The sequence below is a fragment of the Hippoglossus hippoglossus genome, chromosome 17, assembly GCF_009819705.1.
Source record: "Hippoglossus hippoglossus isolate fHipHip1 chromosome 17, fHipHip1.pri, whole genome shotgun sequence".
Taxonomy (NCBI): Eukaryota; Metazoa; Chordata; class Actinopteri; order Pleuronectiformes; family Pleuronectidae; genus Hippoglossus; species Hippoglossus hippoglossus.
The window spans coordinates 7,278,166-7,302,829 of record NC_047167.1 but is presented as its reverse complement, the minus strand read 5'-3'; the positions used below and the strand labels follow the sequence as shown (position 1 = coordinate 7,302,829).

The 24,664-nt window shown below is 41.1% G+C and overlaps 1 protein-coding gene across 1 annotated transcript; it reads left to right on the top strand.

Annotated features, from left to right (window-relative positions):
• The first annotated feature begins 244 nt into the window (after positions 1–244).
• LOC117778740 (MAGUK p55 subfamily member 7-like) lies at positions 245–22,274 on the top strand. Its single transcript, XM_034614507.1, has 21 exons — positions 245–378; positions 503–600; positions 1,467–1,625; positions 2,434–2,468; positions 2,827–2,945; positions 3,908–3,985; positions 5,398–5,478; positions 8,471–8,605; positions 10,858–10,939; positions 11,057–11,142; positions 11,526–11,603; positions 12,285–12,481; positions 13,072–13,130; positions 13,314–13,325; positions 13,773–13,817; positions 17,235–17,408; positions 19,096–19,176; positions 19,283–19,376; positions 19,525–19,633; positions 20,502–20,645; positions 21,850–22,274. Exons 4-21 carry the CDS (start codon positions 2,444–2,446, stop codon positions 22,078–22,080), a joined length of 1,830 nt encoding a protein of 609 aa, XP_034470398.1. The 5' UTR covers positions 245–378; positions 503–600; positions 1,467–1,625; positions 2,434–2,443; the 3' UTR covers positions 22,081–22,274.
• Positions 22,275–24,664: the final 2,390 nt, after the last annotated feature.

Below are 24,664 nucleotides of genomic sequence, written 5' to 3'. Positions count from 1 at the left end.
TGCTCGCTCCTCCCCCGACCTGTCCTCCCATTGGCTGGACCTTTCCTGGGACACACCCACCATCTGTCCGCTCGTTTCTTCTTCCTGCTTCAACATCATCAACACTTTTATCCTCCATCCACTGATCTTTGTCTGGTGTTGTCTGTTGATCTGTGCAGGATTCGGTCTGTGGTGCAGTTAACAAGGACTATGACCTTTATTTCTGTAATTAATCCACAGCACATTATAATCTGATGTGTTGCTCTCGAAGTGGCACTTCTCTATTAACCACGCAGAGGTCAGAGGTCAGAATGGAACAACTCCTGTAGGCTAATAACTCATCGCCATGAATGAGGCCATGCCCCCTGATTCAAAGAAAAAAAAATCTAATGAACAGGGGTAATTGGATTTCTAGTGTAAAATGAATTTGCATCAACGTCTCACCTCCTGTGATTGTTGAGGTCGCTGCCCTTAACATTTTGATCTTATTACTTTGACGTCCATCTTCTCCATCAACACACAGAAAGGTGGGAAATGAGTCTTTAATTACATCACTGTGAATAATCATCTGCAAAGACTGGTCATATGGACAAATTGAACAGTTGTAGGCAGTGGTGGATGGTAAGTGAGTACATTTACTCAACTACTGTACTCAAGTACACATTAGAGGTACTTGTACTTTGCATTAGTTCTGGCATTTACTTATTTCAAATCTCTATACTTCTACTGTGCTACATCTTAGAAGGAAATATTGTACTTCTGTATCATGTCGCACCTTTTTATTCAGTCGTCAAAACATTATACATAGAATACATACTGTCAACAATCTCTGTATTAGGTGACTGAAAAGGCACAGGCAGAAGCAATATGCTTATATATGTCTGTCCTACATTTCTATCCAGACAATTCATCCTCTATCCTCCATCTCATGGGATTTTATTAATAGTTCACTTGTCTGACAGCTTTAGTTACTTTTCAGATGTCAGTGTAAACCATGTGTCTCCAGATGTGTTGATGTTGAATCTTTGTCATTCAACTGAAAGATGAACTTGAGAAAATTCTAAATCAACTGTAAAATGCATCATCACAGAGCTGAAAGACTTTTTAGAGATACATTGTTCTCACAGACATGTGATGATCATATAGAATATGATGCATTGCTGTAGATTAATCTACAAACAATTTATAAAGTCGTTCAAATTTAAACACCTACAGAAACATCTACAGCAGTAAAATACAACACACACATTAATGCAGCAGTAATTTTACTTTAAATACTTTTTTTGCTGATAATACTCACATACTCTTACTTTAGTAAGGTTTTGAATGCAGGAATTGTACTTTGTGGTGGAGTATTTTAAAAGTGCGGAAATAATGCTTTTACTTTAGGATCTGAATATTTCTTCCACCACTGGTTGTGGGCCAATTTTAACATTGTGCCCCCTGTTCTCTGATTGCTCTATTGATCTCCTGCTGGCTTGATTTAGGTCAGACCTGGCACATATCGACTGAATCTGTTACAATCTGGCCGCTCGAACTATAAACAACCTCTCTGCACAAGTGGATGTTCAAATGCAGCTCTCACTCTCTGGGTATTGAGCTGCTTGGTCTGCCTGAGCTGGGCCTGATGGAAGGGGCAGTCGCTGGTGAGTGCAGTTCAACTTGTCTGAGGTTGTGCTTAAAATTTGTTGGAATGGATATAACATCTCAATCCAAGCTTGTTCATTATTTTTCCAAAATGTTATAGATTGTAATGAATCATTTATTCTTATTTCATTTGCTTCAGAAACATTATATAAATCAGGATATCAGGAAAAAAACGAATATTAGTGTGGTTGTTGTTCTGCAGACCCGCTAATGGTGGGAAACAAGAAACAATATGATTCAAACATAGATAATATTATCTAACAAGTGCATGTTTGTTCAACGAACAATTTAACACGTTTAAACATTTGCATTTACATTGCATATACTGATCAGAATCCTAATATGTGAGTATGTGGTTAAAACAAATTCATTCAAAGCAGTGGCCATCCAGTATTTGTCCTGTATAAGTTATGTTTTCACCTTATGTTTAATGTAATTTCAGTGAAGTAATACTGATCAATCAACCACATTGTTAATGTCATAAAGAAAAATAATGTGAACGTATGTGAACAATCACTCACTGACTCAGTAATTTATTAACATGACCATATTGATAGTGGAACAGTAAAGTACTGTGATGTTGAAATGTCTCATATGAGCATTAGGGGGCAGTAATATCTCACATACAATTTTTTACATACTAAGTAGAAAAATTTAATTTCTTTTTCACCATGTTTCACTCTAGTCTCCTCACGATTCATAGAAACAAAGGAAATATGAAGCGAGAATTCTTTGATCATGAATCTATGATCGTGATTCTTTGATCATGAATCTATTTAGATCTTCTTTCTGTCTTTTCTTTTTCAGAGTCAGGGAGATGCTGAGCCGAACAGAACACAGAGGTAGTGTATGTCAGAGGGACTGCAAGTTAAAAGTGCACAAGATAATTAATTGAAGCACAGTAGTTTCATGTTTTGTTTCACCTTCCATATCGTGTCCTTAAGGATCAAATGTCTCCATAAGGGGAAAAGGAAGTAAGACCACCACAACGTTCAATCTTGTGAGACAGTGAGGCTCCCCTGTGGGAGGTTTTCATCACACCCCCAATTTAACCTCTGACCTCTCTCTTTGAGTTCTTGACCTCACCTCCTAACCTTTAAAACACGCTCCTTAAATCAAATACAGATGCAGGTGTACTGCTCATTGATGTACAGTATATGTGCGTTTTCCACGTGTGGGTGTGTCCTCCTCCTCCTGCAGGCGTGTGCAGGCTGCTATCATCAGTGATGTCGGGAACAGAGTCTCACACAGACAGAGAGGAGGACTACAGGTTCCTCCGCAGCATGTTGATGGAGAAGAAGCTGCACTTGCTCTTCAAGGTGAAGACGCTACAATGATGTGTGATTGTATAGTTACATCCTCTATTTTCCAACATGTTAAAATCCCACTTTGTTTAGTCAAAGTCCTGCATTTGAATTGTTACATGTAATTAAATTGTAATAAGTTGATTGCATGTGTAGATACGTATTATGGTCTAGTTTGATATAGTATGGTATACTGTAGTGTAGTATAACATAGTGTAGTGTAGTAGTATAATATAGTGAAGTGTAGTATAGCATATTGTAACTATAGTGTTATGTACATATAGTGTTATATGGTATAGTGTAATATAGTATAGTGTTGTATACAGCAGTGTATAGTATAGTATAATATAGTATAGTGTAAAATAGTAAAGTGTAGTGTAGTATAGTATTTTAGTCCCTGAAAGTGTTAAAAGAATGAATTAGTATGTATGAGACACTAAAATGTTGCAGCTAGTGTATACCAGAATAATACTGCAATGTATACATATACTGCTGAGTAATACTATCCTTTAGTAAGTTGTATTTCAGGAGATTATGATGCAGTTTGTGTGTATTATCTAAATCTGAACTGCAAAAACAGAAATCTGAAAATATCAGCACATTAAAATAATCAATTGAAAAACAAAAGGAACTTGAAAACAAAAAACAGGTCAAACGAATCCACTTTTAATCAAGCTGTTTTTCTCCAATAAATATTGGCATTTATTCTTAAATTGATATTTGTTGTGTTCCAGCCCTGGTAACAAAGCAGGTCCTTAATGTAACTGTGTGTTATAATCATAAACTAAAATTATTTGTCCAACTAGGTATTTTTCCTGTTTCTTTTTCTCCTGCTTAATATCATTTAATTATCTCCGTAGTAGTTGTGATATTAGTAATATTAGCAGTTGTATCAGTGAGTGGATAATAGTAAAACCTGCAGTAAATGGCCTTGGAGAATGGAGAATCTTTATTATGATACTTTACTGAACTGACAGATCCACGAGCGGCTGAAGCGGTTTGAGAAGCGAAGCCCCGTCCCCGTCCAAGAGCATGCAGCACGTCTGGCATCAGATGTAAGTGACTCTCTGCAAACATCTTTCGCAGACAGACACGTTGCAGACGGTGACAGTTTGACTCTCCTGTCACACAGAAGCACAAGAGGAACGTGCTTTCCCCTCATATGTGTACTGAATTATGAAATGTTGTCTCGAATCTCCGTCAGCTCAGATGTTATCTCCTGAGAGGCAACGTGTAAGAGCAGATATCGTTGTTTGCCAGGAGTTAGGTCACTGTGGACAGTGGCGAGCACGAGGCTGCTAAATCCATTCTGTGTGTAGTCTAATGTTTCAGGCTGGAGGAATACAATTAATTTCAGATTTAAGACGAAGTGACAGGGAGTACTCCCACTACAGCTGTGGCTCTAAAACAGCACGACAGGTCTCTATTCCCCTCAGATGCGATTCTGATTTCATGCACTAGTCATCCTCATTCCCGTCAGCAACCAATCATTCCTTTATTTTCACCCATTCCTCTTCCTCCTTTCTTCCGCTTTAATCACCTCCCACATTCAGTTTTCCCTCTGTTGTTCATGGACAAAGTACAAAACAACAAACCTTTTACACTTTTCCCTTACTCCATGCTTCCACCTCCTCCCCCTCTCCATCAGCAAACCACACTCCTCCATCCATCCTCCTTTCCTGCATTAATTCTACTTCTACTTCATTTGCTTTCCTTTATCGTCTTCTTATAGCATACAAACTGTAATCCCTGCCATGTTTCCATACGTCTATCTACCCCTCTCCTCTCCCCTTCCCTTCGCTCCCTTTGCCTCAGATTCGGTCCGACAGCCACTCTCTGCCTGGCTTAAATCATCAGGACCTACTGGAAGGGCCAAACCATGGGTCTGTTTCCCCTCAGAGAGGCTTCTGTTTGCTCACAGTGGAAACTAATGACCTTCATGCATTGTGTCTCTGGAGTGCGCCACAACATCTTGAAGCAGTAGAAGTCATTACAGTAATATGCTTGACAAGACAGGCGACTGCACACAGTCACTTGCTGCCTCTCCACTTGCTGCTGACGGTCAAGGCTGCTCTGCTTTAGCTGTCACCGCAGCTGTCGTGTAGCCTTAAACTTTCAGGAGCACTTTTTTAGAAAAAAAAGATTTTTTCCAACAGTGGCGGAAAGATACAAAAACCAAAAACAGAGAAACAGGCAAATAATTAACGTCAAGTAATAAAAAGTAAGTTGGGAGTAATTGGGTCCATATGAGGGAGCAGTTCACTGGTAATAATGACGGCATCGATGATGTGTCACTGCAGTCGGAATCTGATAGAAGCTGAATTTCACTAATGATTTTTGTCTCTGCTTGCTGGTCTGTCTTGTCTGTCTAATACAGTGTAGACTGTACCAAACCTCACTCATGATATACGTTAATGTACAATCATAAAATATATATTCATCATTTCCTCGTTTCCTCTGCTTCCAGTTGGTAGAGGAACTCATATACCAAGGCTGGAGAGATGAGGTCAAAGAACTGGTTGCTCTCTTTTCCAAACCCCACTTTAAGGTGAGGACTTTTTTTCTTCATGGAGATGTGCACCTGTAGTTTCACACATGTGTGTTGACCTAAACCGTCCTCAGCCAAGTCCTGTCAAATAACATCATTTCTAAAAACCACAGTATGTAAAGATGGCTCCACAAAGTAGGACATAGGTCAAACTAAAAAGTCAAAAACACAAAGCTAAAATGGCACTCAGTAGATTTCACACCTCACAGTCCCCTTGTGAAACTACATTTAAATTTGACTAGATCTGGATTCCTATTTGGATCTGCACCAAATAGCACACACTCAGATTATAAATTCCCTCAACGGGATTTCTTTTATTCATCAAGATTTGTGAATTCTGAGAAATCAATGATAATGTTGGAAAAAATGCCCTATCTTAAAATCTTAAAGAAGGCAAGAAAAGAATCCTGGATCCGCTCCCCTGATTCATGGAAATTGGTTCAGTTGTTTTTGTGTAATCCTGCTGACTAACTGGCTAACTAGCTAACTAACCAACGGGCTAACCAACTGGCTAACTAGCTAGCTAACTCACTAACATAAACCAAAAAAGGACAGGGGTGAAGACACGACCTCCTTGGCCGAGATAATACTTCTCTCAAAGATGGTTTCTCTTATATGAGGCAGTTGTTATCAAACTGACTGTCGAAGTGTTTATTTTTCCAGTAAGTTCAGTTTTCTGTAAAAGATGCTGCAAAAATGGGGCGAAGCGTCATGATTGACCTCAATGCTGCGGCTCCATCTTCTGGTTACTACTCTGACAGTTACTCTGCCATTAACACATGGCAGCGTTCATATCCAGGATATTCTGGCTTCATTTCTGGATATTGAGAGGAAGTCCATCGTCCATCTCCATTAACAGTATATGTGTTATTGTTTGAGCTTCAGTGCCTAAGCAACACACGCACGCACGCACGCACGCACGCACGCACGCACGCACGCACGCACGCACGCACACACACACACACACACACACACACACACTGTAGTTGTATCATTGAAGCATATCCTGTAATTGTCATTCACATGGATCATTTATGAAGCACGGATGTAATCCAGTCGTAAAAGATGTTGATTCTACTCCAGTGCCCTGATCTGAAAGGATCATTAACAGCAGAATAAACCCACTTACGAGCAGCGTAGTTACACGTTCATTCATTTTTCTTAACATAACACGAGAGCCGGAGTCTGAGAGCCTCATTTCCATGCAGACATGCTTCATCTCATCTATTCTGAGGCTGCTCAGGCAACTGAACAATGGAGCTCCCTCACACATCAGAACACTCATGAGCATTTTGCTTCCCCGAGTCGGCTCCTATTTGGGTCACAGACAGTGACACGTTAATCCAACTGTAAATTTTATTTTAATTCATGTCACCTCATCATTCTGTTTGCTGTGAGGTGCTGACATCTATTAACCACTCTGGCGTTTGCAGCTATCCCGCTTTCTAATTAGGTTCAGTAGCGTTCGCTCATCTAGAGGCCCAGATTACTCAAATGCATGTTGTCTTATTTCAGGTCTGCTGACAGTCATATTTCAGACACACACACACACACACATACATATACACATGCAGCGTATGGTTTTCCAGTGGGCTGCAGAATTTGTGGCTATTCCTAATGAGGAGCTGAAGTCAGACGAGAACTAACAGGTTTGTTTAAACAGTCTTAATGACCTGTTTGTTCTTGGCCCCAACGCGGGAGCTCGCACATACTTATGAGAGACACCGTGTACAATGTTGTGTAAATGAATGTTTGTTTTTTTTGAAAGACCTGTCTCTGAAAGTGGCCAGAGACACATTGCTAATGTGTTGGCAGCTTCTGAGCAGAGCAACTGTTGATGGATGCAGGGATAACAAGTAGACCAACTGACAGACGGATTGGCTGATTGTTCAAATTAAGTCAATGAGCAGATGTTCCCCCCCTCTTCTTATTATTTTATATTACAGTTAATTGTCCTTGTTTTGGAATTGTAGTCTGGGCAGAATCACAGCAATAGATTCATGTTTACCCAGAATGTTTACCCTGCAAACAAACCAGAGGGCCTGCACACTGCCAGCGTTCTCAAAAAGTAAACTGAATTGTCTGGGAATTAATTATGACTCATAGAATAATCCACAGCCCTGCTTTGGAAAATGAGCTGAGCCAGTACAACTGCAGGCGGAGGGAGTGATGTGGGGGGTGGCTCTCAGGTGGCCCACAGGCTGGCAGTCTACTCAAAACTACTGTAAATCAAGTTTGGCTCATGTCGACACTGGCAACGCTGCGACCAAAAGTGCTGTGTTTGGATTCAGTCAGTGTAGTGAGTGGAGGCAGTCGGCCAAATTTGTTTAAATGTTTTCACACCCTCATTCACCTCCAAGTCGGCTTTAATAAGTCAACTCGGGCTGGTTGTACTTTTGTTTGAGTAAATGCGTTTTCTTAACTTTACAACCACGTTTAACTTTGTCTCAAACCTGTGCAAAGCAACGTCAACGTCTGTTCTCCCTTTTTGGCCCGGAATGCTGGCGCGCAGTAAAATGTGACATGAACAAGATCAACGCCTTCCACCATGGATCCCTCAGGAAAATATATCATCAAGGTCGGCCCAAATCAACATGGCGGCAAAATGTGGCTGAAAGAGATGGATCTGACATGGGGAGAGGCCCATGTAGTCAAGGGCAGGCCCCGGTGGAGGCAGATCGTTGATGCCTTATGCCGCTCAAGGGACAAAGAGGACTAACTAACTAACTAACTAACTAACTAAACGAGTGCTGGTCAAACCGTGGTGACAGTGGTTCGACAGCATTTCTTCATTTAAAGCGAATAATATTAAATGAATACATATCTGCAGCAACTACACATGCATTTATTCACACTGAATTTAACAGTAACTTTATAGCCAACACAGAACAATATAATTTTTTTTTGGAATACACTCACATACCACATCCACTCACAGCACCTACAGTTCAAAGTTACGTCTGAATCCACTGGGTTTCTGTTTCCCTCACAGAGTCTCCTGCTTGTCCATGACGCTGTAGCTCAGAGGGACTTTGAGCCGTCTCTTCCACCAGTACCTGACGATGTGCTGGAGGAGGACGAGGATTCAGTCAAAATTGTCAGTCTGGTCAAAACCAAAGAGCCGCTGGTCAGTAAATGTGTCTTTGTGTTTAAATGTTGACGGTAAAATCTAAATCTATCTCTTGTTTTGTTTACGTAATTAGTTCAACATTTTAGGAAGTCCATTTACGCGTTCTTGCCTAAAGTTAATGAAAAGATGGATGCCAGTCTTTTACCTGTTTGCCTGCATGGTTATCTGGATCTAACATTTCTACATCCAGAGATCTACTGAAACATGTTCATAAATTAGCTTTGGAGGTGTTTTTACCTTTGAAAGCAGGTGAGTCCCTCTGTTTCTAGTCCTCATTCAAATCTAAACTGCCCGATGGCTCTCGCTGCATGTTTATATTTGGATAAACATATGACACTGGTCTCAATCTTCTCTGCCAACTCTCAAGGAAGAAATTGAACAGATTGGTGTTAGCGAAGTACAACCTCTTATTAAAGAAAATCAAGACTGTTATGTAAACTAGAATGGCAGTCAATGCCTCCGCCAATATCCAATAGTTCCCTTAAATTCTATGAAGCAACTAAAGCTAACTAAAAATGTATTAATCCATTAAATCTTCCTATTATCACAAATAATGACCCAGAAATAGCAGTTTGCCCTTATCACAAACGTGAAACAACTTTTAAACAATTTCTTTTTCACTGTTCACATGGGCATGGAGGCTTCGAGAGGAAAGCTGTATTTGGCTACATGTAAACCTGTTTCTAATTTGGTCTACGTGGCCTCAAAATGCACAAAAACCCCAAAAAGTATTTAACTTACGACAATAACCATGTTTCACAGCAATTGCATTTGTCTAGCCACGATAACAGACATGCAGGATAGAAGGACATGAGGCATAAACATCCACGAGAGTCAAGGCTGAATTGTTGGCGACTGAATTTATTGCGTGTTGTCAACTTAAGTAGCGAGGCGCTAAAGCCACGTATGTCCAGGTGTAGCAGAACGAAAGCTCTCGGGATTATGGGAAACAAGAAAGAGTTCCTGCAGCCGCCTGGATCACCTCTGCCTCTGGGCTGCTGCTCACTTTCCTCAACCTGGAAATTGCAGAGTCAATTCTTCCACAACTTTGTTGCCATATATCTGCTGTGTTTCTCTCTGTGTGTGTGTGTGCGTGTGTGTGTGTGCGTGTGTGTGTGTGTGCTTGTGTGTTGAGTGAGTGTGTATGTGTGTGTGTGTAGGCACAAATATGCCTCCTAATGGAGTCCTTTAAGGGATTGGGATCATTTCCGTTCTGATTCTTATGTAAATCAACCTGTTTCAAGGTCTTTAATCACAGCTCAGTTTCTGGATATTCCCGGAATGATCTACCTCATTCCACCTTCTTCCAAATCATTGTCACTTATTTCTGCAAATTTCCTGGATTAAGTGAAACTGGGATGAAAACAGATGAAGAGCACATACCTCCGACAAGGCCGCAAAATCCTCTAAATTTGTTATTGAACAATACAAATAAATTAAATTTTTTAAAATTTGTATCTGGAAAACAATCCATATAGTGAGGGACAGCTCTGTGGTACTTGTGCCAGATTCTTTTCCATGCAAGTAGGTCCAGTTCATTAGAAAATAGCAGACATTTTTACAAATGACCTCACAAGCAAAGTGAAAATTCCATTACAGAATTCATGGATCTACATCAAAAGTAATCATTTGGTTTCTCAGCCTGTGGCTTCACTTTTTACCAAATATCAAAGACAAGTGTGGCCAGGTTTTTTAGATCACACTAACTAAAAGACAAACAAATAACCAAAAATTAACACAGCGTCGATGAGTTCAATCTTTTTTTTCAAGGAAAAATAGGGTTTAGGGTTAAATATGAGAATAATTAACTTAATGATGTCAAATAATAAGGAACACATTTTTGTATTGATCCTAAAACTCGAGTGGAAGGGGTCTGACCTTTTCCTGACATGGTCTCTGATCGATTCAGCATGTTCCTGTTTTTCAGACAACAGGGTTACACCCGACTATGAGCTGATTGTAGTCAGCTACATAAGAGGCTCTTTCCATTGCGATTTGCTGCACATCAGTAACATCTGTTGAAAATAATGCTGATTTGGATAATCTTTTCCAGCGTGTTGTGTGTTACATGACGGCAGCTGGCTAAACGGCCCCTTCTTGATACAAACAACCTTCATTTTGCAATGAAGTGGCTGTAAAAACAATCAACATTTTATTTTCACTGTCTGAATCACTTAACCTCTTTGCCTCTGTGCATTTACTCTTCTGTTTGTCCGTCATTCCTTCACCCCCACATCGCCATCCTCAAGGGGGCAACGATTAAGAGGGATAAAGCGACCGGGGCCATTGTGGTGGCGAGGATCATGAGAGGAGGTGCAGCTGATAAAAGTGGTAAGCTGATGAAACTTTATACAGAATATGGTTTGGTAAGATTATAATATGACATATGCATCCTAGAGAGAAGGGCATGTGGTACAATTTTCCATCTGTGTCTCCAACACTTTGAAGGTCTGATCCATGAAGGCGATGAGCTGAAAGAGGTGAATGGAGTCTCGCTGGAGAACAGGAAGCCAAAGGAGATCCTTCCTCTAATGGTTAGTTTTTCTGCTGCTTGTTTGTTTGCTTCACCGGTGTTATTTTTTTTTATTTTTGTCATTGTCATCAAATCTCATGAGAAGACAAATACCATATAAAAATAATCATCTACACCATGTCTGTGGCTCCAACCCTCTATGTTTCAAATTAAGATTTAAAACTTAAATGAAATATATTTCATCTTTTAAAAAAGTATCTCCAATTTCTTAAGATGCTGTAGTTTAAGAAAATCTTTCTCAAATAGGAGTAACAGCAAGTTGTTTAAGGCTTTTTCCTGGTGTAGATGATTCCACGTGCTATTATTTACAATGTGTAGACTGCTATACTGGCATGCCAGTGGATTCAGATTAAAGTGTATAGTGACCATGCTGTTCTTGCACAGGATCGTTATCAGGGTAACGTCACATTTACGATCATCCCGGCCTCCTCCAAGGAAGAAATGTTGTCAAAGAAGAAGAAGGTACAGTAAATATTAACCTACAGTAATCTATTGCTGTATGTTTTTTAAATATGTTAGAATTCAAGCTGGCTGCAGAAGGAACTCTACCCACCTGCTTTTGGTAAGAAGAGAGAAATCAGTGGAGTCTTGTGTGTTTGGTTATATTTTGTGTTTTTGCCATGGTGCTGTCACAGCAGTAGTCCGGTTGTCAAGACCTAAACTCAGATCAGACAGTCAAGGATAAGGCCTCATCACAATTTTTATCATTAAAACACATGATTTATAATTGTATAGACATCCCATCTGCTGAGCTGTATCAACTCAATTTAACATTAACCATAAATCTAAACACCTTATGTGGAAAATGTCACATTCCACCAATCTCTCTGTTTAGAAAGAATAGTTGCTCACACCACACCATACACCACGTCCAAGTTGGAAACTCTCGGAGCAGCAAACATTTGCAATGAATTATGACAAATTATTTTCAGTTATTGTGGTCATTTCTCAAAAATGACACGTACATGTGAAAGACAAGCAGACAAAGACGTCCGCTGCCAGGATATAGAGGTTCATGAAGCTGCTGTAGAAAAAGAGAAATACAAATAAATATATAAACAAATAAACAAATAAATATGGGTATTTTTCTTTGTCACCAGTCTGTTTGAATGCTAACAATGTTTAATGATTATCTCTCTCAAGCTCTTTGTCCGGGCTCTGTTTGATTATGATCCAAACGAGGATCCCACTGTCCCGTGCAAAGACGCGGCGGTTTCCTTTAAAAGAGGCGACGTCCTGCAGATTGTCAACATGGAGGAGGACACCTGGTGGCAGGCTTGTCACCTCGGCGACAGCGACAGTCGGGCAGGGCTGATCCCCTCCCCCCAGCTCCATGAGAGGTGCTCTTTTGCTTTTGATTCATCCACTTTTAACAACAAAACTGTCAAATACGTTCTTTTTTAACAGCAGACATTTTGACTGTCACAGAAAGGTGTTCCTGATAACATGAACAATGACTCCATCCATCCATCCATAATATGTACAGTTTATCCTTTTAGGGTCACAGAGGGAGCGGGCCCCAATCCCAGCTGACATTGGGCAAGAGGCAGGGTGCACCCAGGTCAGGTCGCCAGCGTAGTGCAGGGCCAACATACAGAGACAACCATTCAAGCTCACATTCACACCTATTGCCAATGTAGAGTTCCCAATGAACCTAAACCCAATCTGAATATCTCTGGACTGGGGGGGGGAGAGTCGCTGGAGAAAACCCACGCAGCCACGGGGAGAACATGCAAACTCCTCCGCCGAGCCAGGATTTGAACCAGGAACTTTCTTGCTGTGAGGCCACAGTACTAACCAGCGCATAATTACACCTGTGACTTTCCAAGTGACTTGTGAAAGTGTCTGCTGTGAAAAAAGACCTACATCTGTCAGTCCTTTTGATTAAGTCCTGTTTTGATTGGTCCTTGTTTCATCTGGCCTCCTACAGGAGAGTCGCACTACAGCGACCCAAAGCCCTGTTCAAGCCTCGGCAAGTCAAACCACCAGGTGCTGAGCCAACGTTTGTCCATAAACTCACCGCACATGAAAATAATAAAAAAAAACCTTTTAACACTTTACAATAAACACATTGGAGCTCCCTCAGTGCAGAGCTGAGAGGTCATGTCTGAAGGTCATGGGTGAGCTCTGCTGTCACACTCACAACCTTTGTTTTCTCCACATGCTCCGCAGATGAGGGAGAAGGTACTGTCTGTTTAAATTTGCTTTTCAAAACTTACCATCAGAATAATTGAAATGATATAATACACAGGAGCATTTTTGGTTTTGGTTTTTAAAGATTTAAAGAGTTGTTAACCACAGATAATAGTCATGTAATTGGAGAGGTTTTAAAGAAACTTTCCTCTGTTGTAACCGGGCAGGTTAAGTCTCCGGCCTCCCACAATGCGCTTTAGTTTTTCACCAGCAATCACTTTGTAAGAGTAAGGTAGTTATTAATAATTCTAATATAAGGATATCATGTCTAAATAAAACTACTATTAGACTTTCCAAAGCACAATATTAGGACATTTGGGTCAGAACATATGTTAATACTTTTAGGATAAAATTTCAGAGCAACGCACATGTCATCCTCCTGTGGTTTGTGTCCACGCTTTCCTCACTCTTTCCTCTTCACTTTTCCTGTTTTTCCAGTCACGGAGGATGTCGACTACGGAGCTATAACAGGGATCCACGTCGGTGAGATGTTTAACTTGTTCCACTGTCATACTGGCGAAGAGATGAGTATGATAAAAGGCAATAACACTCGGGGCGACATGACAGCTCACAACAACACACACACTGTGTATTGAATATGTGTTGAAAAACTATGAAGACCTTCCAGAAAGGAGACCCCAGTTATATTTGCAGAAGTCCCAGTTCATATGATGATGTCGTTTTTGTGGTATAGAGATTTAGGGGGGAAGGACTAGACCAGCAAATGTGGTTCTAACCTTCCCATTTATCCCATTTGTCTTGATCTCATGGATTGGACATGATGTGCGTGTGTGTATTTCTGTGTGTGCATGTGAGCAGTGCAGGATGTTCATATGGGGGCGTGCACGTAGACCTGATTGTAAAAAGGCTCCTGACGTCTATGCAAGGCAAGGAAATTACAGATGTTGCATTATATCATTTCTAAGACTCATGTGCGTTTAATAATGTGCAGGTCATCTTATCTCCGGCCAGGCTCCACCTGAGGACGTGGTTCAGACTCTGTGTTTCCTCTTTGCTTGGCATGTAAAACCGTATTGATGCTGTATGACTGAATGACTGCATGCAGTGTAATCAGAGGCAGAGTTAGTGAGAGAGACCGGACATAGTCGATCATTATCCATGTACAGGTTATTACATGGTAAAGACAGTTAAACCAAGCCAATAGCTTGAACTCACTTGTCCCTTGCTAACAGATTTGAACAGATCTGTCTGTTCTTTGAAGAATACCTTGACATTTTGGGAAATATGTGTACTTGTTTTCTTGCCAAGTTATTACATCTATCTGTTAAATGTAAACCTAAATGCACCAGCAGCCAGTTGGCTTTAATTAGCGCAGCAAGATTAAAAGCAGATGGAAGGCACACAACACCCTGTAAACCCCAAGGGTTTTCAGATGCAGGTTTTTAGATTGAACAAACAATCTGCTCCACATTATGCAAAGATGAGTGTTACATTATTTGTTGTTCCATGACAAATGTAACAAACATCTTTTTGGAGTGTTTTTTAACATCAAACTCACTCCTTTTTTTTCTTACTGTGTAAATGTCAGATAACTCACATGAACCTAGAGGTGCATTTGAGTTTACATTCATCGACTAGCTCGCTAACTCTGCCTACTATAAACAGCTGCATTTGAAAATTAGCTTGTGGGTCACAGTAGCCATATTGTCATAGAGTGTATAAGATGGATGACACGTCTCCACTTCCTCCCACTATCGGACTAGTCTGGGCAGTGGCAATTAGGGGAGGGAGCGGCAAAATTTAAGTCAGGATTACATGCACTCGACCAATCACAGTTGGTCTTAGCTGTCAACCATGACAATTTACCTAATTCTAATAGCATCAAATAACTAATTAAAACTAAACTGAACAGAAAAGATTAATGATTGAACATGTATCAGTGCATGCAATGACGGACACCATCTTTCAGAAAAATGTATTTAAAATGTACTTTGACTTTTTAGTTTGGTCCATGTCCCTTCGACTAACATGGAGTAGGTTGGGTTTGTAAGCAATACTGCAGGCAGCCACCAGAGGCGATTAAGATACTTTGGCTTTCACTTTTGCATATTAAGGTTCATATCATGTAATCTTAACATGACGGGTCCAGGTCCAGAAAGTGACCTCTCATCTCCTCACATACTTTGAGTGTCTCATAACCAGCAATAATGACATTCTGGTTTTCAGTAACAGAGCATTTTCAGTAACAGGAGAGAAATTCTCTGCCAGAATTAATTCAGCCATTACAATATGTTTTTCCTCTAGACCTTATTTCATTCAAGGAAAAAATATTTGTCATCTGCTGTACAGCATTGGTTTTACACTGTATGTATTACCCTTTCACATTTATGAGTGAAGTCATCCATTTAAATCCCATGTAAACAATTGTCTGAAATCTCTACCCATAGAGCCATGTGTCTTAAAGTGAAGCCCAGAGAGGAAATGGACAGATATGCTTACAAAGTGAAATTACAGCTGACGTCAAAGAAAGCCTGGCACCATCACTTAACTGCAGTTAACATCATGAAAGACAGCGGGCCTGCCAAGCCAGGCCAGACCACAGTCGCATGGCAGACACTGCATGCCAGACGGCCTACAAGCCACACATGACAGAGTTGTTGATTCTTGACTGTAATATGTACTGTTCAGGATGTCGTTGCAGCTCTGTGCTTGACACCAGGCTTTGGGTGGCAGTGTTGATGATTCCTTAAATGATGTCGTACTCAGTTCTGCCTCACATTTCAGCCGTGGCTCTCCCTTCTGACGTGTTTTCTGTTGTCAAAGCTGATCCTTTAATAGTTCTCGTGTTTTAACTTTTATTCGAAGTAAAGTGAAGTCCGTATGGTACGCCAAGGGAAGCACTGTTAAATGGATGGTGACTCATGGAAGGAAACTCCAAATTCCAAAGTTCTGAAGGAATTAAGCCTATTAATTTACCTCAAAATTGCGATTGAAAGAAAAGACGCATTTAGCATTTCTGTGTCAAGACAAAAAAATGTATTCAGTCTGTCTGTGTTCTGAAAGCTGCTCTGACGAGTGGATCAAATGACTATGTAATACGACTGGGGTCGCTCATAGTGATGAATCCAAAGGAATTCGCCACCAGACTCTGATACTAGTTGTGGCTGGCGATACAATTTCTTGAGGTGGCGCAAACAAACTGAAGCCAGACTCAACAAAAACAACACAACACACAATATGCCAATCCTGAAGCCTTCATCGAGCTGCTGAGCAATGCTAAGCCTGCCGCAAAAATGTGGCCTCATCGTGTTGTCTAAATGACTGTGGCAACTTTCATGACGTTTGCATTTTTCAAAGAGATGTTGTAGGTCTCGCACCCCCGTCGTTTGTCCATTACCTCTGTGTCGACACTTCGAAACAGCAAACAGGGGAAGCAATAAAATACATAACTTACACCACATCCAGTTAGTCAACTCTGTTTCTCATAACAAGAGAGGGAGAAACCCGAGTTTAAGCTTGTTTTCATCACTTGCTGCTGAATCTGTAAATAGGGTCGGCCCAGACCAAGCTCCTTTATCCTCTTTTATTCTTGTGAAAGGGTGTTTTTGTAAAGATATTACAGGATTTGCCACAGTTTCACTCGAAATGACCATATCCTTGCAGCTTGTCAGCTTGCAGCGGAAGTAACTCAGTATACGTAATTCATTTGGCCATTCACCATTTTTCCTCAGAAATTGGTGGAGACTAAAAACTGAGCAAAAGGGAAGTGAATAATATACTTGTATATGACAAATGTCTGCTAATATTTTCCTGTATCTGCTGGGTGTATAAACTGGTACAGGATTATTTGCCAACACACTCAAATATCAACATTACAAGCTAAATTTTGCATACACTGATAAACTCAGAAAGTCTGAGGCCTCTCTACCTCTTTTCCAGCTGGTTTAAGAAGAAGTTTCCGACTAGGCAGAAAGAGCAGTTGGGCCAGAGAGGTGGCTCGGTCCAGGAGGTGGAGTGAAGGGGTACATGGCTCATTTCATCCCCCTGCCTACATAGAGGTGTCCCCCTATCACAGAGACCCCAAGGACAGACACCGCCTGGTCGTTCTGGCTGGTATGTAAGATTAAGACATTTGAAAGGCAGATTTCCATGTTGTGTGGAGGGTTTGTTTATAAAGCACAAATACTTCAAAATGGGTTCCAGCAGTGTGAATTTGTCTAACTTTGCTATATACACAGGTTAGAGCATGGTAGTTACTGTTGTAGTACTGTATACACAGTGGTCAGTGGTTGTGTTCTGTTTTATATTATCCCACTGCCTTTTTTTTTGTCCACACAAAAAAATCGAAATAACACGATCCCATTCGCTAAAAGGACAGTATTATAGAAGCTGTTGTTGATCAAAAGAAAAAGTTACGCACTGATGAAGATTTATGTTCCGACTCTTGAGTGCAAGAACAATCCTTTCCCATCAGAAGTACGTAAACACTGTCAGAAAACTCTCAGTCAGAATATATTGTGTTCTCTTAAGTTACCTTGTGGCCCACCCCAGATTCACTTCCCTGCCAATCCTGAAGGCCTGCTCTATGTATTTCTGAGCTATATCGCTCCCCAGGGAATTTCACATGGAGCCTCGCGGAAGGTCTTTTTAATGTCATATCACGATACAACGGCAGGTCATCTGTAACTAAGGAACTACAAGAAAGAACACAATGAACTGAGGGGGTGCAAAAAAAAAAAGCAGAGCAGAGATAAATGATAGATGAATGGAGAAAAAGGGGATGAGCAGATTGTGAATAAGATCCCACATAATGTCAGCCAAGTGCTCCATCATCTAACTGGAACAGTCAAGACAGCTTGGATTTAGATTTACTCCTATTTAATTGAGTTGGAGCTTACCCCGACTCTGAATTACGTTTTACTGTCTGCTGCGAAGGCTCTTCATTGACCAGAGGTCATCATTAAGAATCTATACTTTATTGGCAATGAGTGTTAAAGACAGGGAAACCAAAACCCTTCATCGCTAAAACAGGACCAGCTGGATAATGTTTGACCAGGTTGGAAATATATCCTTTCAGTTTGCATTGTATGCACATTAAGAATGAAACAATAGACAGTTATGCCCCAGGAAAATTGGCGAAAGTGATCGGTCACACTCTACAGATAGGACAGGAAAAAAAAAACATGGCCTGGTGATGTTCCTCTTCGGTTCTGTGGAGCAGCTGTGAAGCACATTAGCAGTGTACGAGTGGAGGGTCAATAAACTTGATATTTTGTAATGTATCGAGCTCATGCAACACAATGATGGAAAAGGCAGGTATGTCAGGAATCCTACTTTCAGACAGTTCTCCATTAGAGTCTGATGCAATCTGGGGATGGACATAGCTGCAATAGAAGAAAATCCCAGATGCTACAGTCTGTGTGTGTGTGTGTGTGTGTGTGTGTGTGTGTGTGTGTGTGTGTGTGTGTGTGTGTGTGTGTGTGTGTGTGTGTGTGTGTGTGTGTGTGTGTGCGCTTCATCCTGTGCATCCTACACTGTAATGATACTGATACTTTGTGTGGCTTTGATACTATAAATTTTCCTGAGGGTGTGGAACGTTCGATAGAAAGACGCAGACAGAGAGAATAGAGCAAAGCTGTTTGGAGAATCACTTTCAGACTGAAATCAGGTTGAAATCAGAGCTCTGTCTGTCTGACTCTCTCCCTCTCTGATGATAAAGACAGATGTGTCTCCAGATCACCGAGTCCATTTGATGCTGGACATTAGCACATGATGATACTGTTTTGATCTTTGTTTCGAGGGCCCAGCGGCGTTGGCGTCAGCGAACTGAAGAAGAGGCTCCTGATCTCAAACCCTGACCGTTATGGCGTCACAGTGCCGTGTAAGACAGGCATCTTCACGTTTCATACCTGTCACCTTTATCTCTTGCACGCCAAAAGGCGCTCTCAGCCATGTGAAGTCAACTTCAGCCTCCCATTCTCTTTCAGACACCACACGTGAGAAGAGACAGCAGGAGAACGAAGGGGTGGATTATCATTTTGTGTCAATTAACATGTTTGAGGAGGACATTCTCAATCACAGGTAACGTATATATGCAGGCATCCCTCAAGTGTTTTGTTGTCTGACTCTTTCTCTCCCTTTTAATAACAGTGATTTCCACTGCTGTCTTCTTATCATTTCGTTCTGTCTAACTCACTTTTCCGTGGGTTTCTGTCCCTGTTCCCTTTAGGTTCATAGAGTATGGGCGATACAAAGGTCATTACTATGGAACCAGTCTAGACTCTGTGCACAGAGTAATGGCCCAGGGCAAGGTGTGCGTCCTGGATGCACATCCAAGTGTACGTATGATATGCCAATAAACAAGAGAAATGTTTACTCTATCAACTGAACTTGGACCAGTTTCCAAGAAGGACGTTTTTGAGCCAAAACTGCACACGTGTCCTCAAATCATTCACACTGGTGCTTCATACTAGCACAAACAATGAATTAAAACTTCCAGTTTTTCATCATATGACTTGTTGATGTCATATATATACATAATATGTTTCCAAGTGTCCCCACTAAAGAGTTTAGTGCCTGGCAGCGGTGCTTCCTGCTTGGCCAGGCCCTATTGGCCGTGTTGACATGGTGGGAAGCCAGTGAGGGATCACATGCTACTGGTGTGTCAGGGTGTGTGTGGTGAGGAAGGATAGTGTGAACCTCCACATGTGTTACGCCCTGCTAGTTCAGGGACTGGTGATTCAGAAGAAGCTTTCTATTCCATCCCCAGGTCGATTGGATTTAGCCGTTACAAGCACTGTGATGCACAAAAGAATGATAGGAAGGGCAAAATAAATATTTAAATTAAAATTAAATTCCGTCAGGCTGTTGATATGCTGCATATTATTGCCTGTGCAACTTTTACACAGTCTGAAAAGTAATCTCTCATGATTGCAACCCAGACTGCTAAACTGTGCTGCAATCCTCGACACAAAATTCAACATATAACAAGTTTTCTCTCTGCCAGATTTGAAATAATACCAGAAGTTTCACACTATGCAAGGATCTCAAAATGGAATGATTCTGATTTTCTGTGTTTTCATGCCAAAGGTCGGATCTTCTAAAACCTGGGTTTATTCCTGTGACTCGTGTTTACATTGTTTATTGTACTTTAAACACTGCCTTCATCAGATCCCCTCCCTTTCTTTTGTTTTTTTGCAATCGCAGAAAATAAAGCACGTGTACACATCTGAATTCAAACCATACGTGGTGTTTGTGAAGCCGCCACGTATCGAGGAGCTGCGTCTCACCAGGCGGCGAGCGAAATTCATCTGCGATGAGGACGACGCAAACCCAGTCAAGATCTTTTCAGTAAGAGGGACACAGCATAACCACATGTGCATCACATTCCACCTGGTAACACACGTGTGGAGTCAGGTGCTTGATCCATGTCTTGTAACATGCAGGGCGGAGTGAGGTCAAACACCCTGGACGTAACACACCCACCCAACCCCGCACATGGACACACAACCAGAGTGAGTCCTGCACAGATCTTGCCTGACACATGGCTGACTCTTGCATTTAAGAGACATTTAAGAGGCATGGAGAGTTACAATGGTGCTCGGTGGGTGGCTTTCGGGTTCCATAATTTAAGAATGGATGATTTTGTCCAGAAGATGACAGGTTTCATCTTGTGTGTATATGTAATGGTTTGAAAGAATGACCAAACCCTATGACGGAGGGTGTGCATTTAGTTTTGCTGGTGGGTTTCCAAACAAGAGAAGGTATATGATGCACGTGTTTCGGGCAAGACAAGAAGATGCTCTCTCAACATCCCCATCTGGCTCCTCACTCAGCGTTTGCTGCCCTTATTAAAGCCCAAAGGTCACACACCAGCATGGGCTGGAGTTCGACCAGTGCCAGGCAGCAGAGGCCTCAGACAGTTCAGGCTGATCTGACACAGGGTTGAGCTGCAGCTGGTGGATTATACTCTCTGCATTCAGGATATCTGTTACGCCTCATATTGTAAAGTGGCTCAAGCAGAAAACAACTGTGAACAACCGTAAAAAGTTGTATGGATTTTTTACTAGAATTACAGCAATATCTGTAATTGTTATTTTGGTAAAAGACATTTTTTTTATGTAAATTTGTTCAATCTAAATATTACATTTTAACTCAATGTTAATAATTTTTTTAACAAATCAAAAATTAACAGCAAGTAAAAAGAGAAAAAAGTTACTTTCTACAAAATTACTGCAATATCTGCAAGTTTGTAATTTAATTTAGCAAAAGATCAAATTTCAATTTGAATATTGTTTGAGCTAAAATGTCAATTTCAGTGTGCGTCACTTTACAATTTAAGGCCCATAACACGTTGGGGCACTAAATGGTAATAGGGATCCTTTTCCAATAATGTTGGTCGTATAATGTTTTATTACTTTTACTGTGCAGATTATTTTCTTCTGTTGCTTGATGGTTAATGAGATGACTCACAAATAGTAGAGTACAGCTACAGGAAACCAAAAGTAGCCTCCTGTTCCCTCATTCATTGACAGAAGTGCTCTGTTTTTTACAGGAAGAGGATTTTGAGGACATGATCAACTTAGCTGAAACAATGGAGAACCAGCATGGTCACCTGTTCGACAAGGTGATCGTTAATGGAGATATCGCCGTGGCGTTCAGGGAGCTGAAGGCAGACCTGGAGAAGATTGAGGAGACAGAGGTCCAGTGGGTTCCTGCAGATTGGATCTGCTCCTCGCCAACAATGGAGCGGAGAAGTTGTGGTCATTTGACCGGCTGGATTTGAACTTTAAGCTCTTTAGACACATAAGATCCTCAGATTAAGTTTCTTGTTGTTAAATGATGCGTTTTACTTTGAAATTGTTTTTGACAGAACTTTGCTTGGATGAGAAATATGCCAACCATGTATTTTTTTCTCCCATAGGATAGGCAACATTTTTTAATAATTACTGTTTGTAAAATATAACATTAGATTTCAACACCTTGGATGAAGAACCTTGGGCAACAGGTTTATTTTTTTCATATTTTACACATTTTTCCATTTGTAAACAACTGCTGATTACCACAGTTTTCCACAGTGTCCCTGAGCATGGATCTAATTAGGCAAACAGAGTCCATGTCCCTCTCCCTCCGTCTGTCTCAGAGCCAGTTTTTCTGTTGGCATTTGGCTGAAATAACATCGGCTCGCAAGTCGAAGAAGAAGAAGAAGAAGAAGAAGAAGAAGAAGAAGAAGAAGAAGAAGAAGAAGAAAAAAAGGAAAAAGGAAAAAGGAAACTCCTCCAGAGCTTGTGGCTGAGTGTAATCCTTCCCTGCCAAGTCGCAAACATCAGCATGTAATTATTCTGACAGCTGCTGCACTTCAATTAACTGTAATGTACACCAGAGAAATATTATTAGTAACAGTCAGGAAGACCTTATTGCCAACAATATGCTGTAGAAAATAGAGACACAACAGTCAATTAAAAAGCATAGACAACGCAGGCGTGGAGATGGTGTTCTGGTGGCATTGTGTATAACATTTAAAGATGAGGACTATTAAATTTAAAGTTAAAATCATTGTTGTCGTTTTTTTAAGGCTTGAAATTGTGTATTTCTAAGCACGCTACACTGGAAATCTTCGTCATGGTACATTAATCATGAAACCGTCTTTTTTTACACAAAACATATTGAGACAATTAAAAATAATTGGTTGCAATTGAGCGTTAGTGACACTCCAATTCTCGTATTTGAGCGCTGCAGCTGTCGGGCGCACATTCTACTGTTCTCCTTCACAGAAGCTGCTCCGTCTAATTCCTTTTAATGGCCGCATTCCTCTACATTCACAGGGTTTCCTTCCTCTCTTTGGTCGCTGCGCTCAATTGGGTGTGAAGGAGTGTTAATGTGTCTATCAAGTTGTGTTTGGGAGGAAGAGGGAGCAGCGTGATGAGGAGAGACAGTAATGGCTTTCGAGGGAGCGCAGACGTGCGTAGAGAAAGTTATGACCGCACTGAGCTCACTGTAAAAGCAAACTAAGGCTTGACATAGTGGATTAGACGGCAGGGACAAAGAGCACACCATCGAGCCTCAGGTATTTATTTTACTTTCGCGGGCCTGTTGTCAGCGTCAAACACATCTGGGTAAACAAGGAAGACAGGGACAGAACCGGAGCACTGGATTGGAGATGCTCTGATTGGTGCATCCACACGTCTCCTGGACACCGAAAAACGTACAAACCAGGCTGCCATGACAACAGTCGCCCTTCTGCCAGGCCTGAAGACCGACCTCAGCCAAAGCGTGGCAGTATATTTTCGTCCCACCGCTGAGAATCTGCAGGCACCCTCTGAGATCATACCGATGCCATTAAAGACACCGGAGTGATCCAATGAAAACTCGCCATTTTGTGTTCACTGCAGCCCCCACCTCAAACATTGCACAGAAGTATGATGTCAATTAGTCCTGGATAATTTGGCTCAATCATGTATCTGTCTATTGGAAGTATGTAAAAATAAATACGACTGACATTAAACAATATCATCATCTTTGTGTGAAATAGTTAAGAACTTTTAGGCAACTGTCACGCTAAAGCACACGATGAAAGTATACGGTTGTTAATCACTCAAACCTACAGAAAAGAAGGAAGGGAAACAATATTTTTCAGTTCATTACAGAAAACGTCACTCAAAATTCCTCTTACAAGTGAAAATTTGAAACATAAACTGCATCTTTGTTGAGTACAAAACACTCTGGGATTCTGACGCTACAGCCTGAAGCGGCCGACCGGTTGGGGATCAACTTAAATCAGAATTCCTGCTGGGGGGGGGGGGTGTCGTAGATCCCCAAGATCATATGAGGGGGCTAAATATTGAGCCACCTTCATATCTAGCCTGTTAGCTCAGTCATAGTTGCACAATGAATCCTGGAATAGGTTGGCCCGAGAAAGACCCACATGTTGGATCCTTCCTGCCTCAGGAATGGAAACGGAGCATTTGTCAGCCGCATTTGAAGGAGCCCTCGAAATGGGACAGCCTGGTCGTGCCTGTGTGATGCAGCCCATCTTCCAATGCATTCTCCCAACGCTGTGGCCCCTGAATTGGGACACATGACTAAGAGTTTTCTGAATTTAACTCTTCACCTGTTGCATATTAGCTCATCAAAACTAAAGCAAGATGTAGAAATACAGAACTTCAACAGGAGACTTTTTGAAGTTTTTGACACTTGAAGGCAACACAATAAATTGTAAAAGCAATGCGTTCATATTATCAGCTTATGGAGCTCTTATAGCTGACATGGTGCAGCATTTGGAGCCACGTTGCTGATCACAACGACAAATCACTCTCCTTTCAGCTCTGTTTTGTTTTCCACCCACTCCCGAGGCCGATGTCTGGTTCTGT

Excerpts from the sequence above, each read along its gene's own strand:
- LOC117778740 (XM_034614507.1), top strand. The coding sequence starts at position 2,444 with ATGCTGAGCCGAACAGAACACAGAG. Across the intron at positions 5,479-8,470 it reads TTTCCAAACCCCACTTTAAG|AGTCTCCTGCTTGTCCATGA; the intron begins GTGAGGACTTTT and ends TTTCCCTCACAG. Across the intron at positions 19,377-19,524 it reads GAGGACATTCTCAATCACAG|GTTCATAGAGTATGGGCGAT; the intron begins GTAACGTATATA and ends TGTTCCCTTTAG.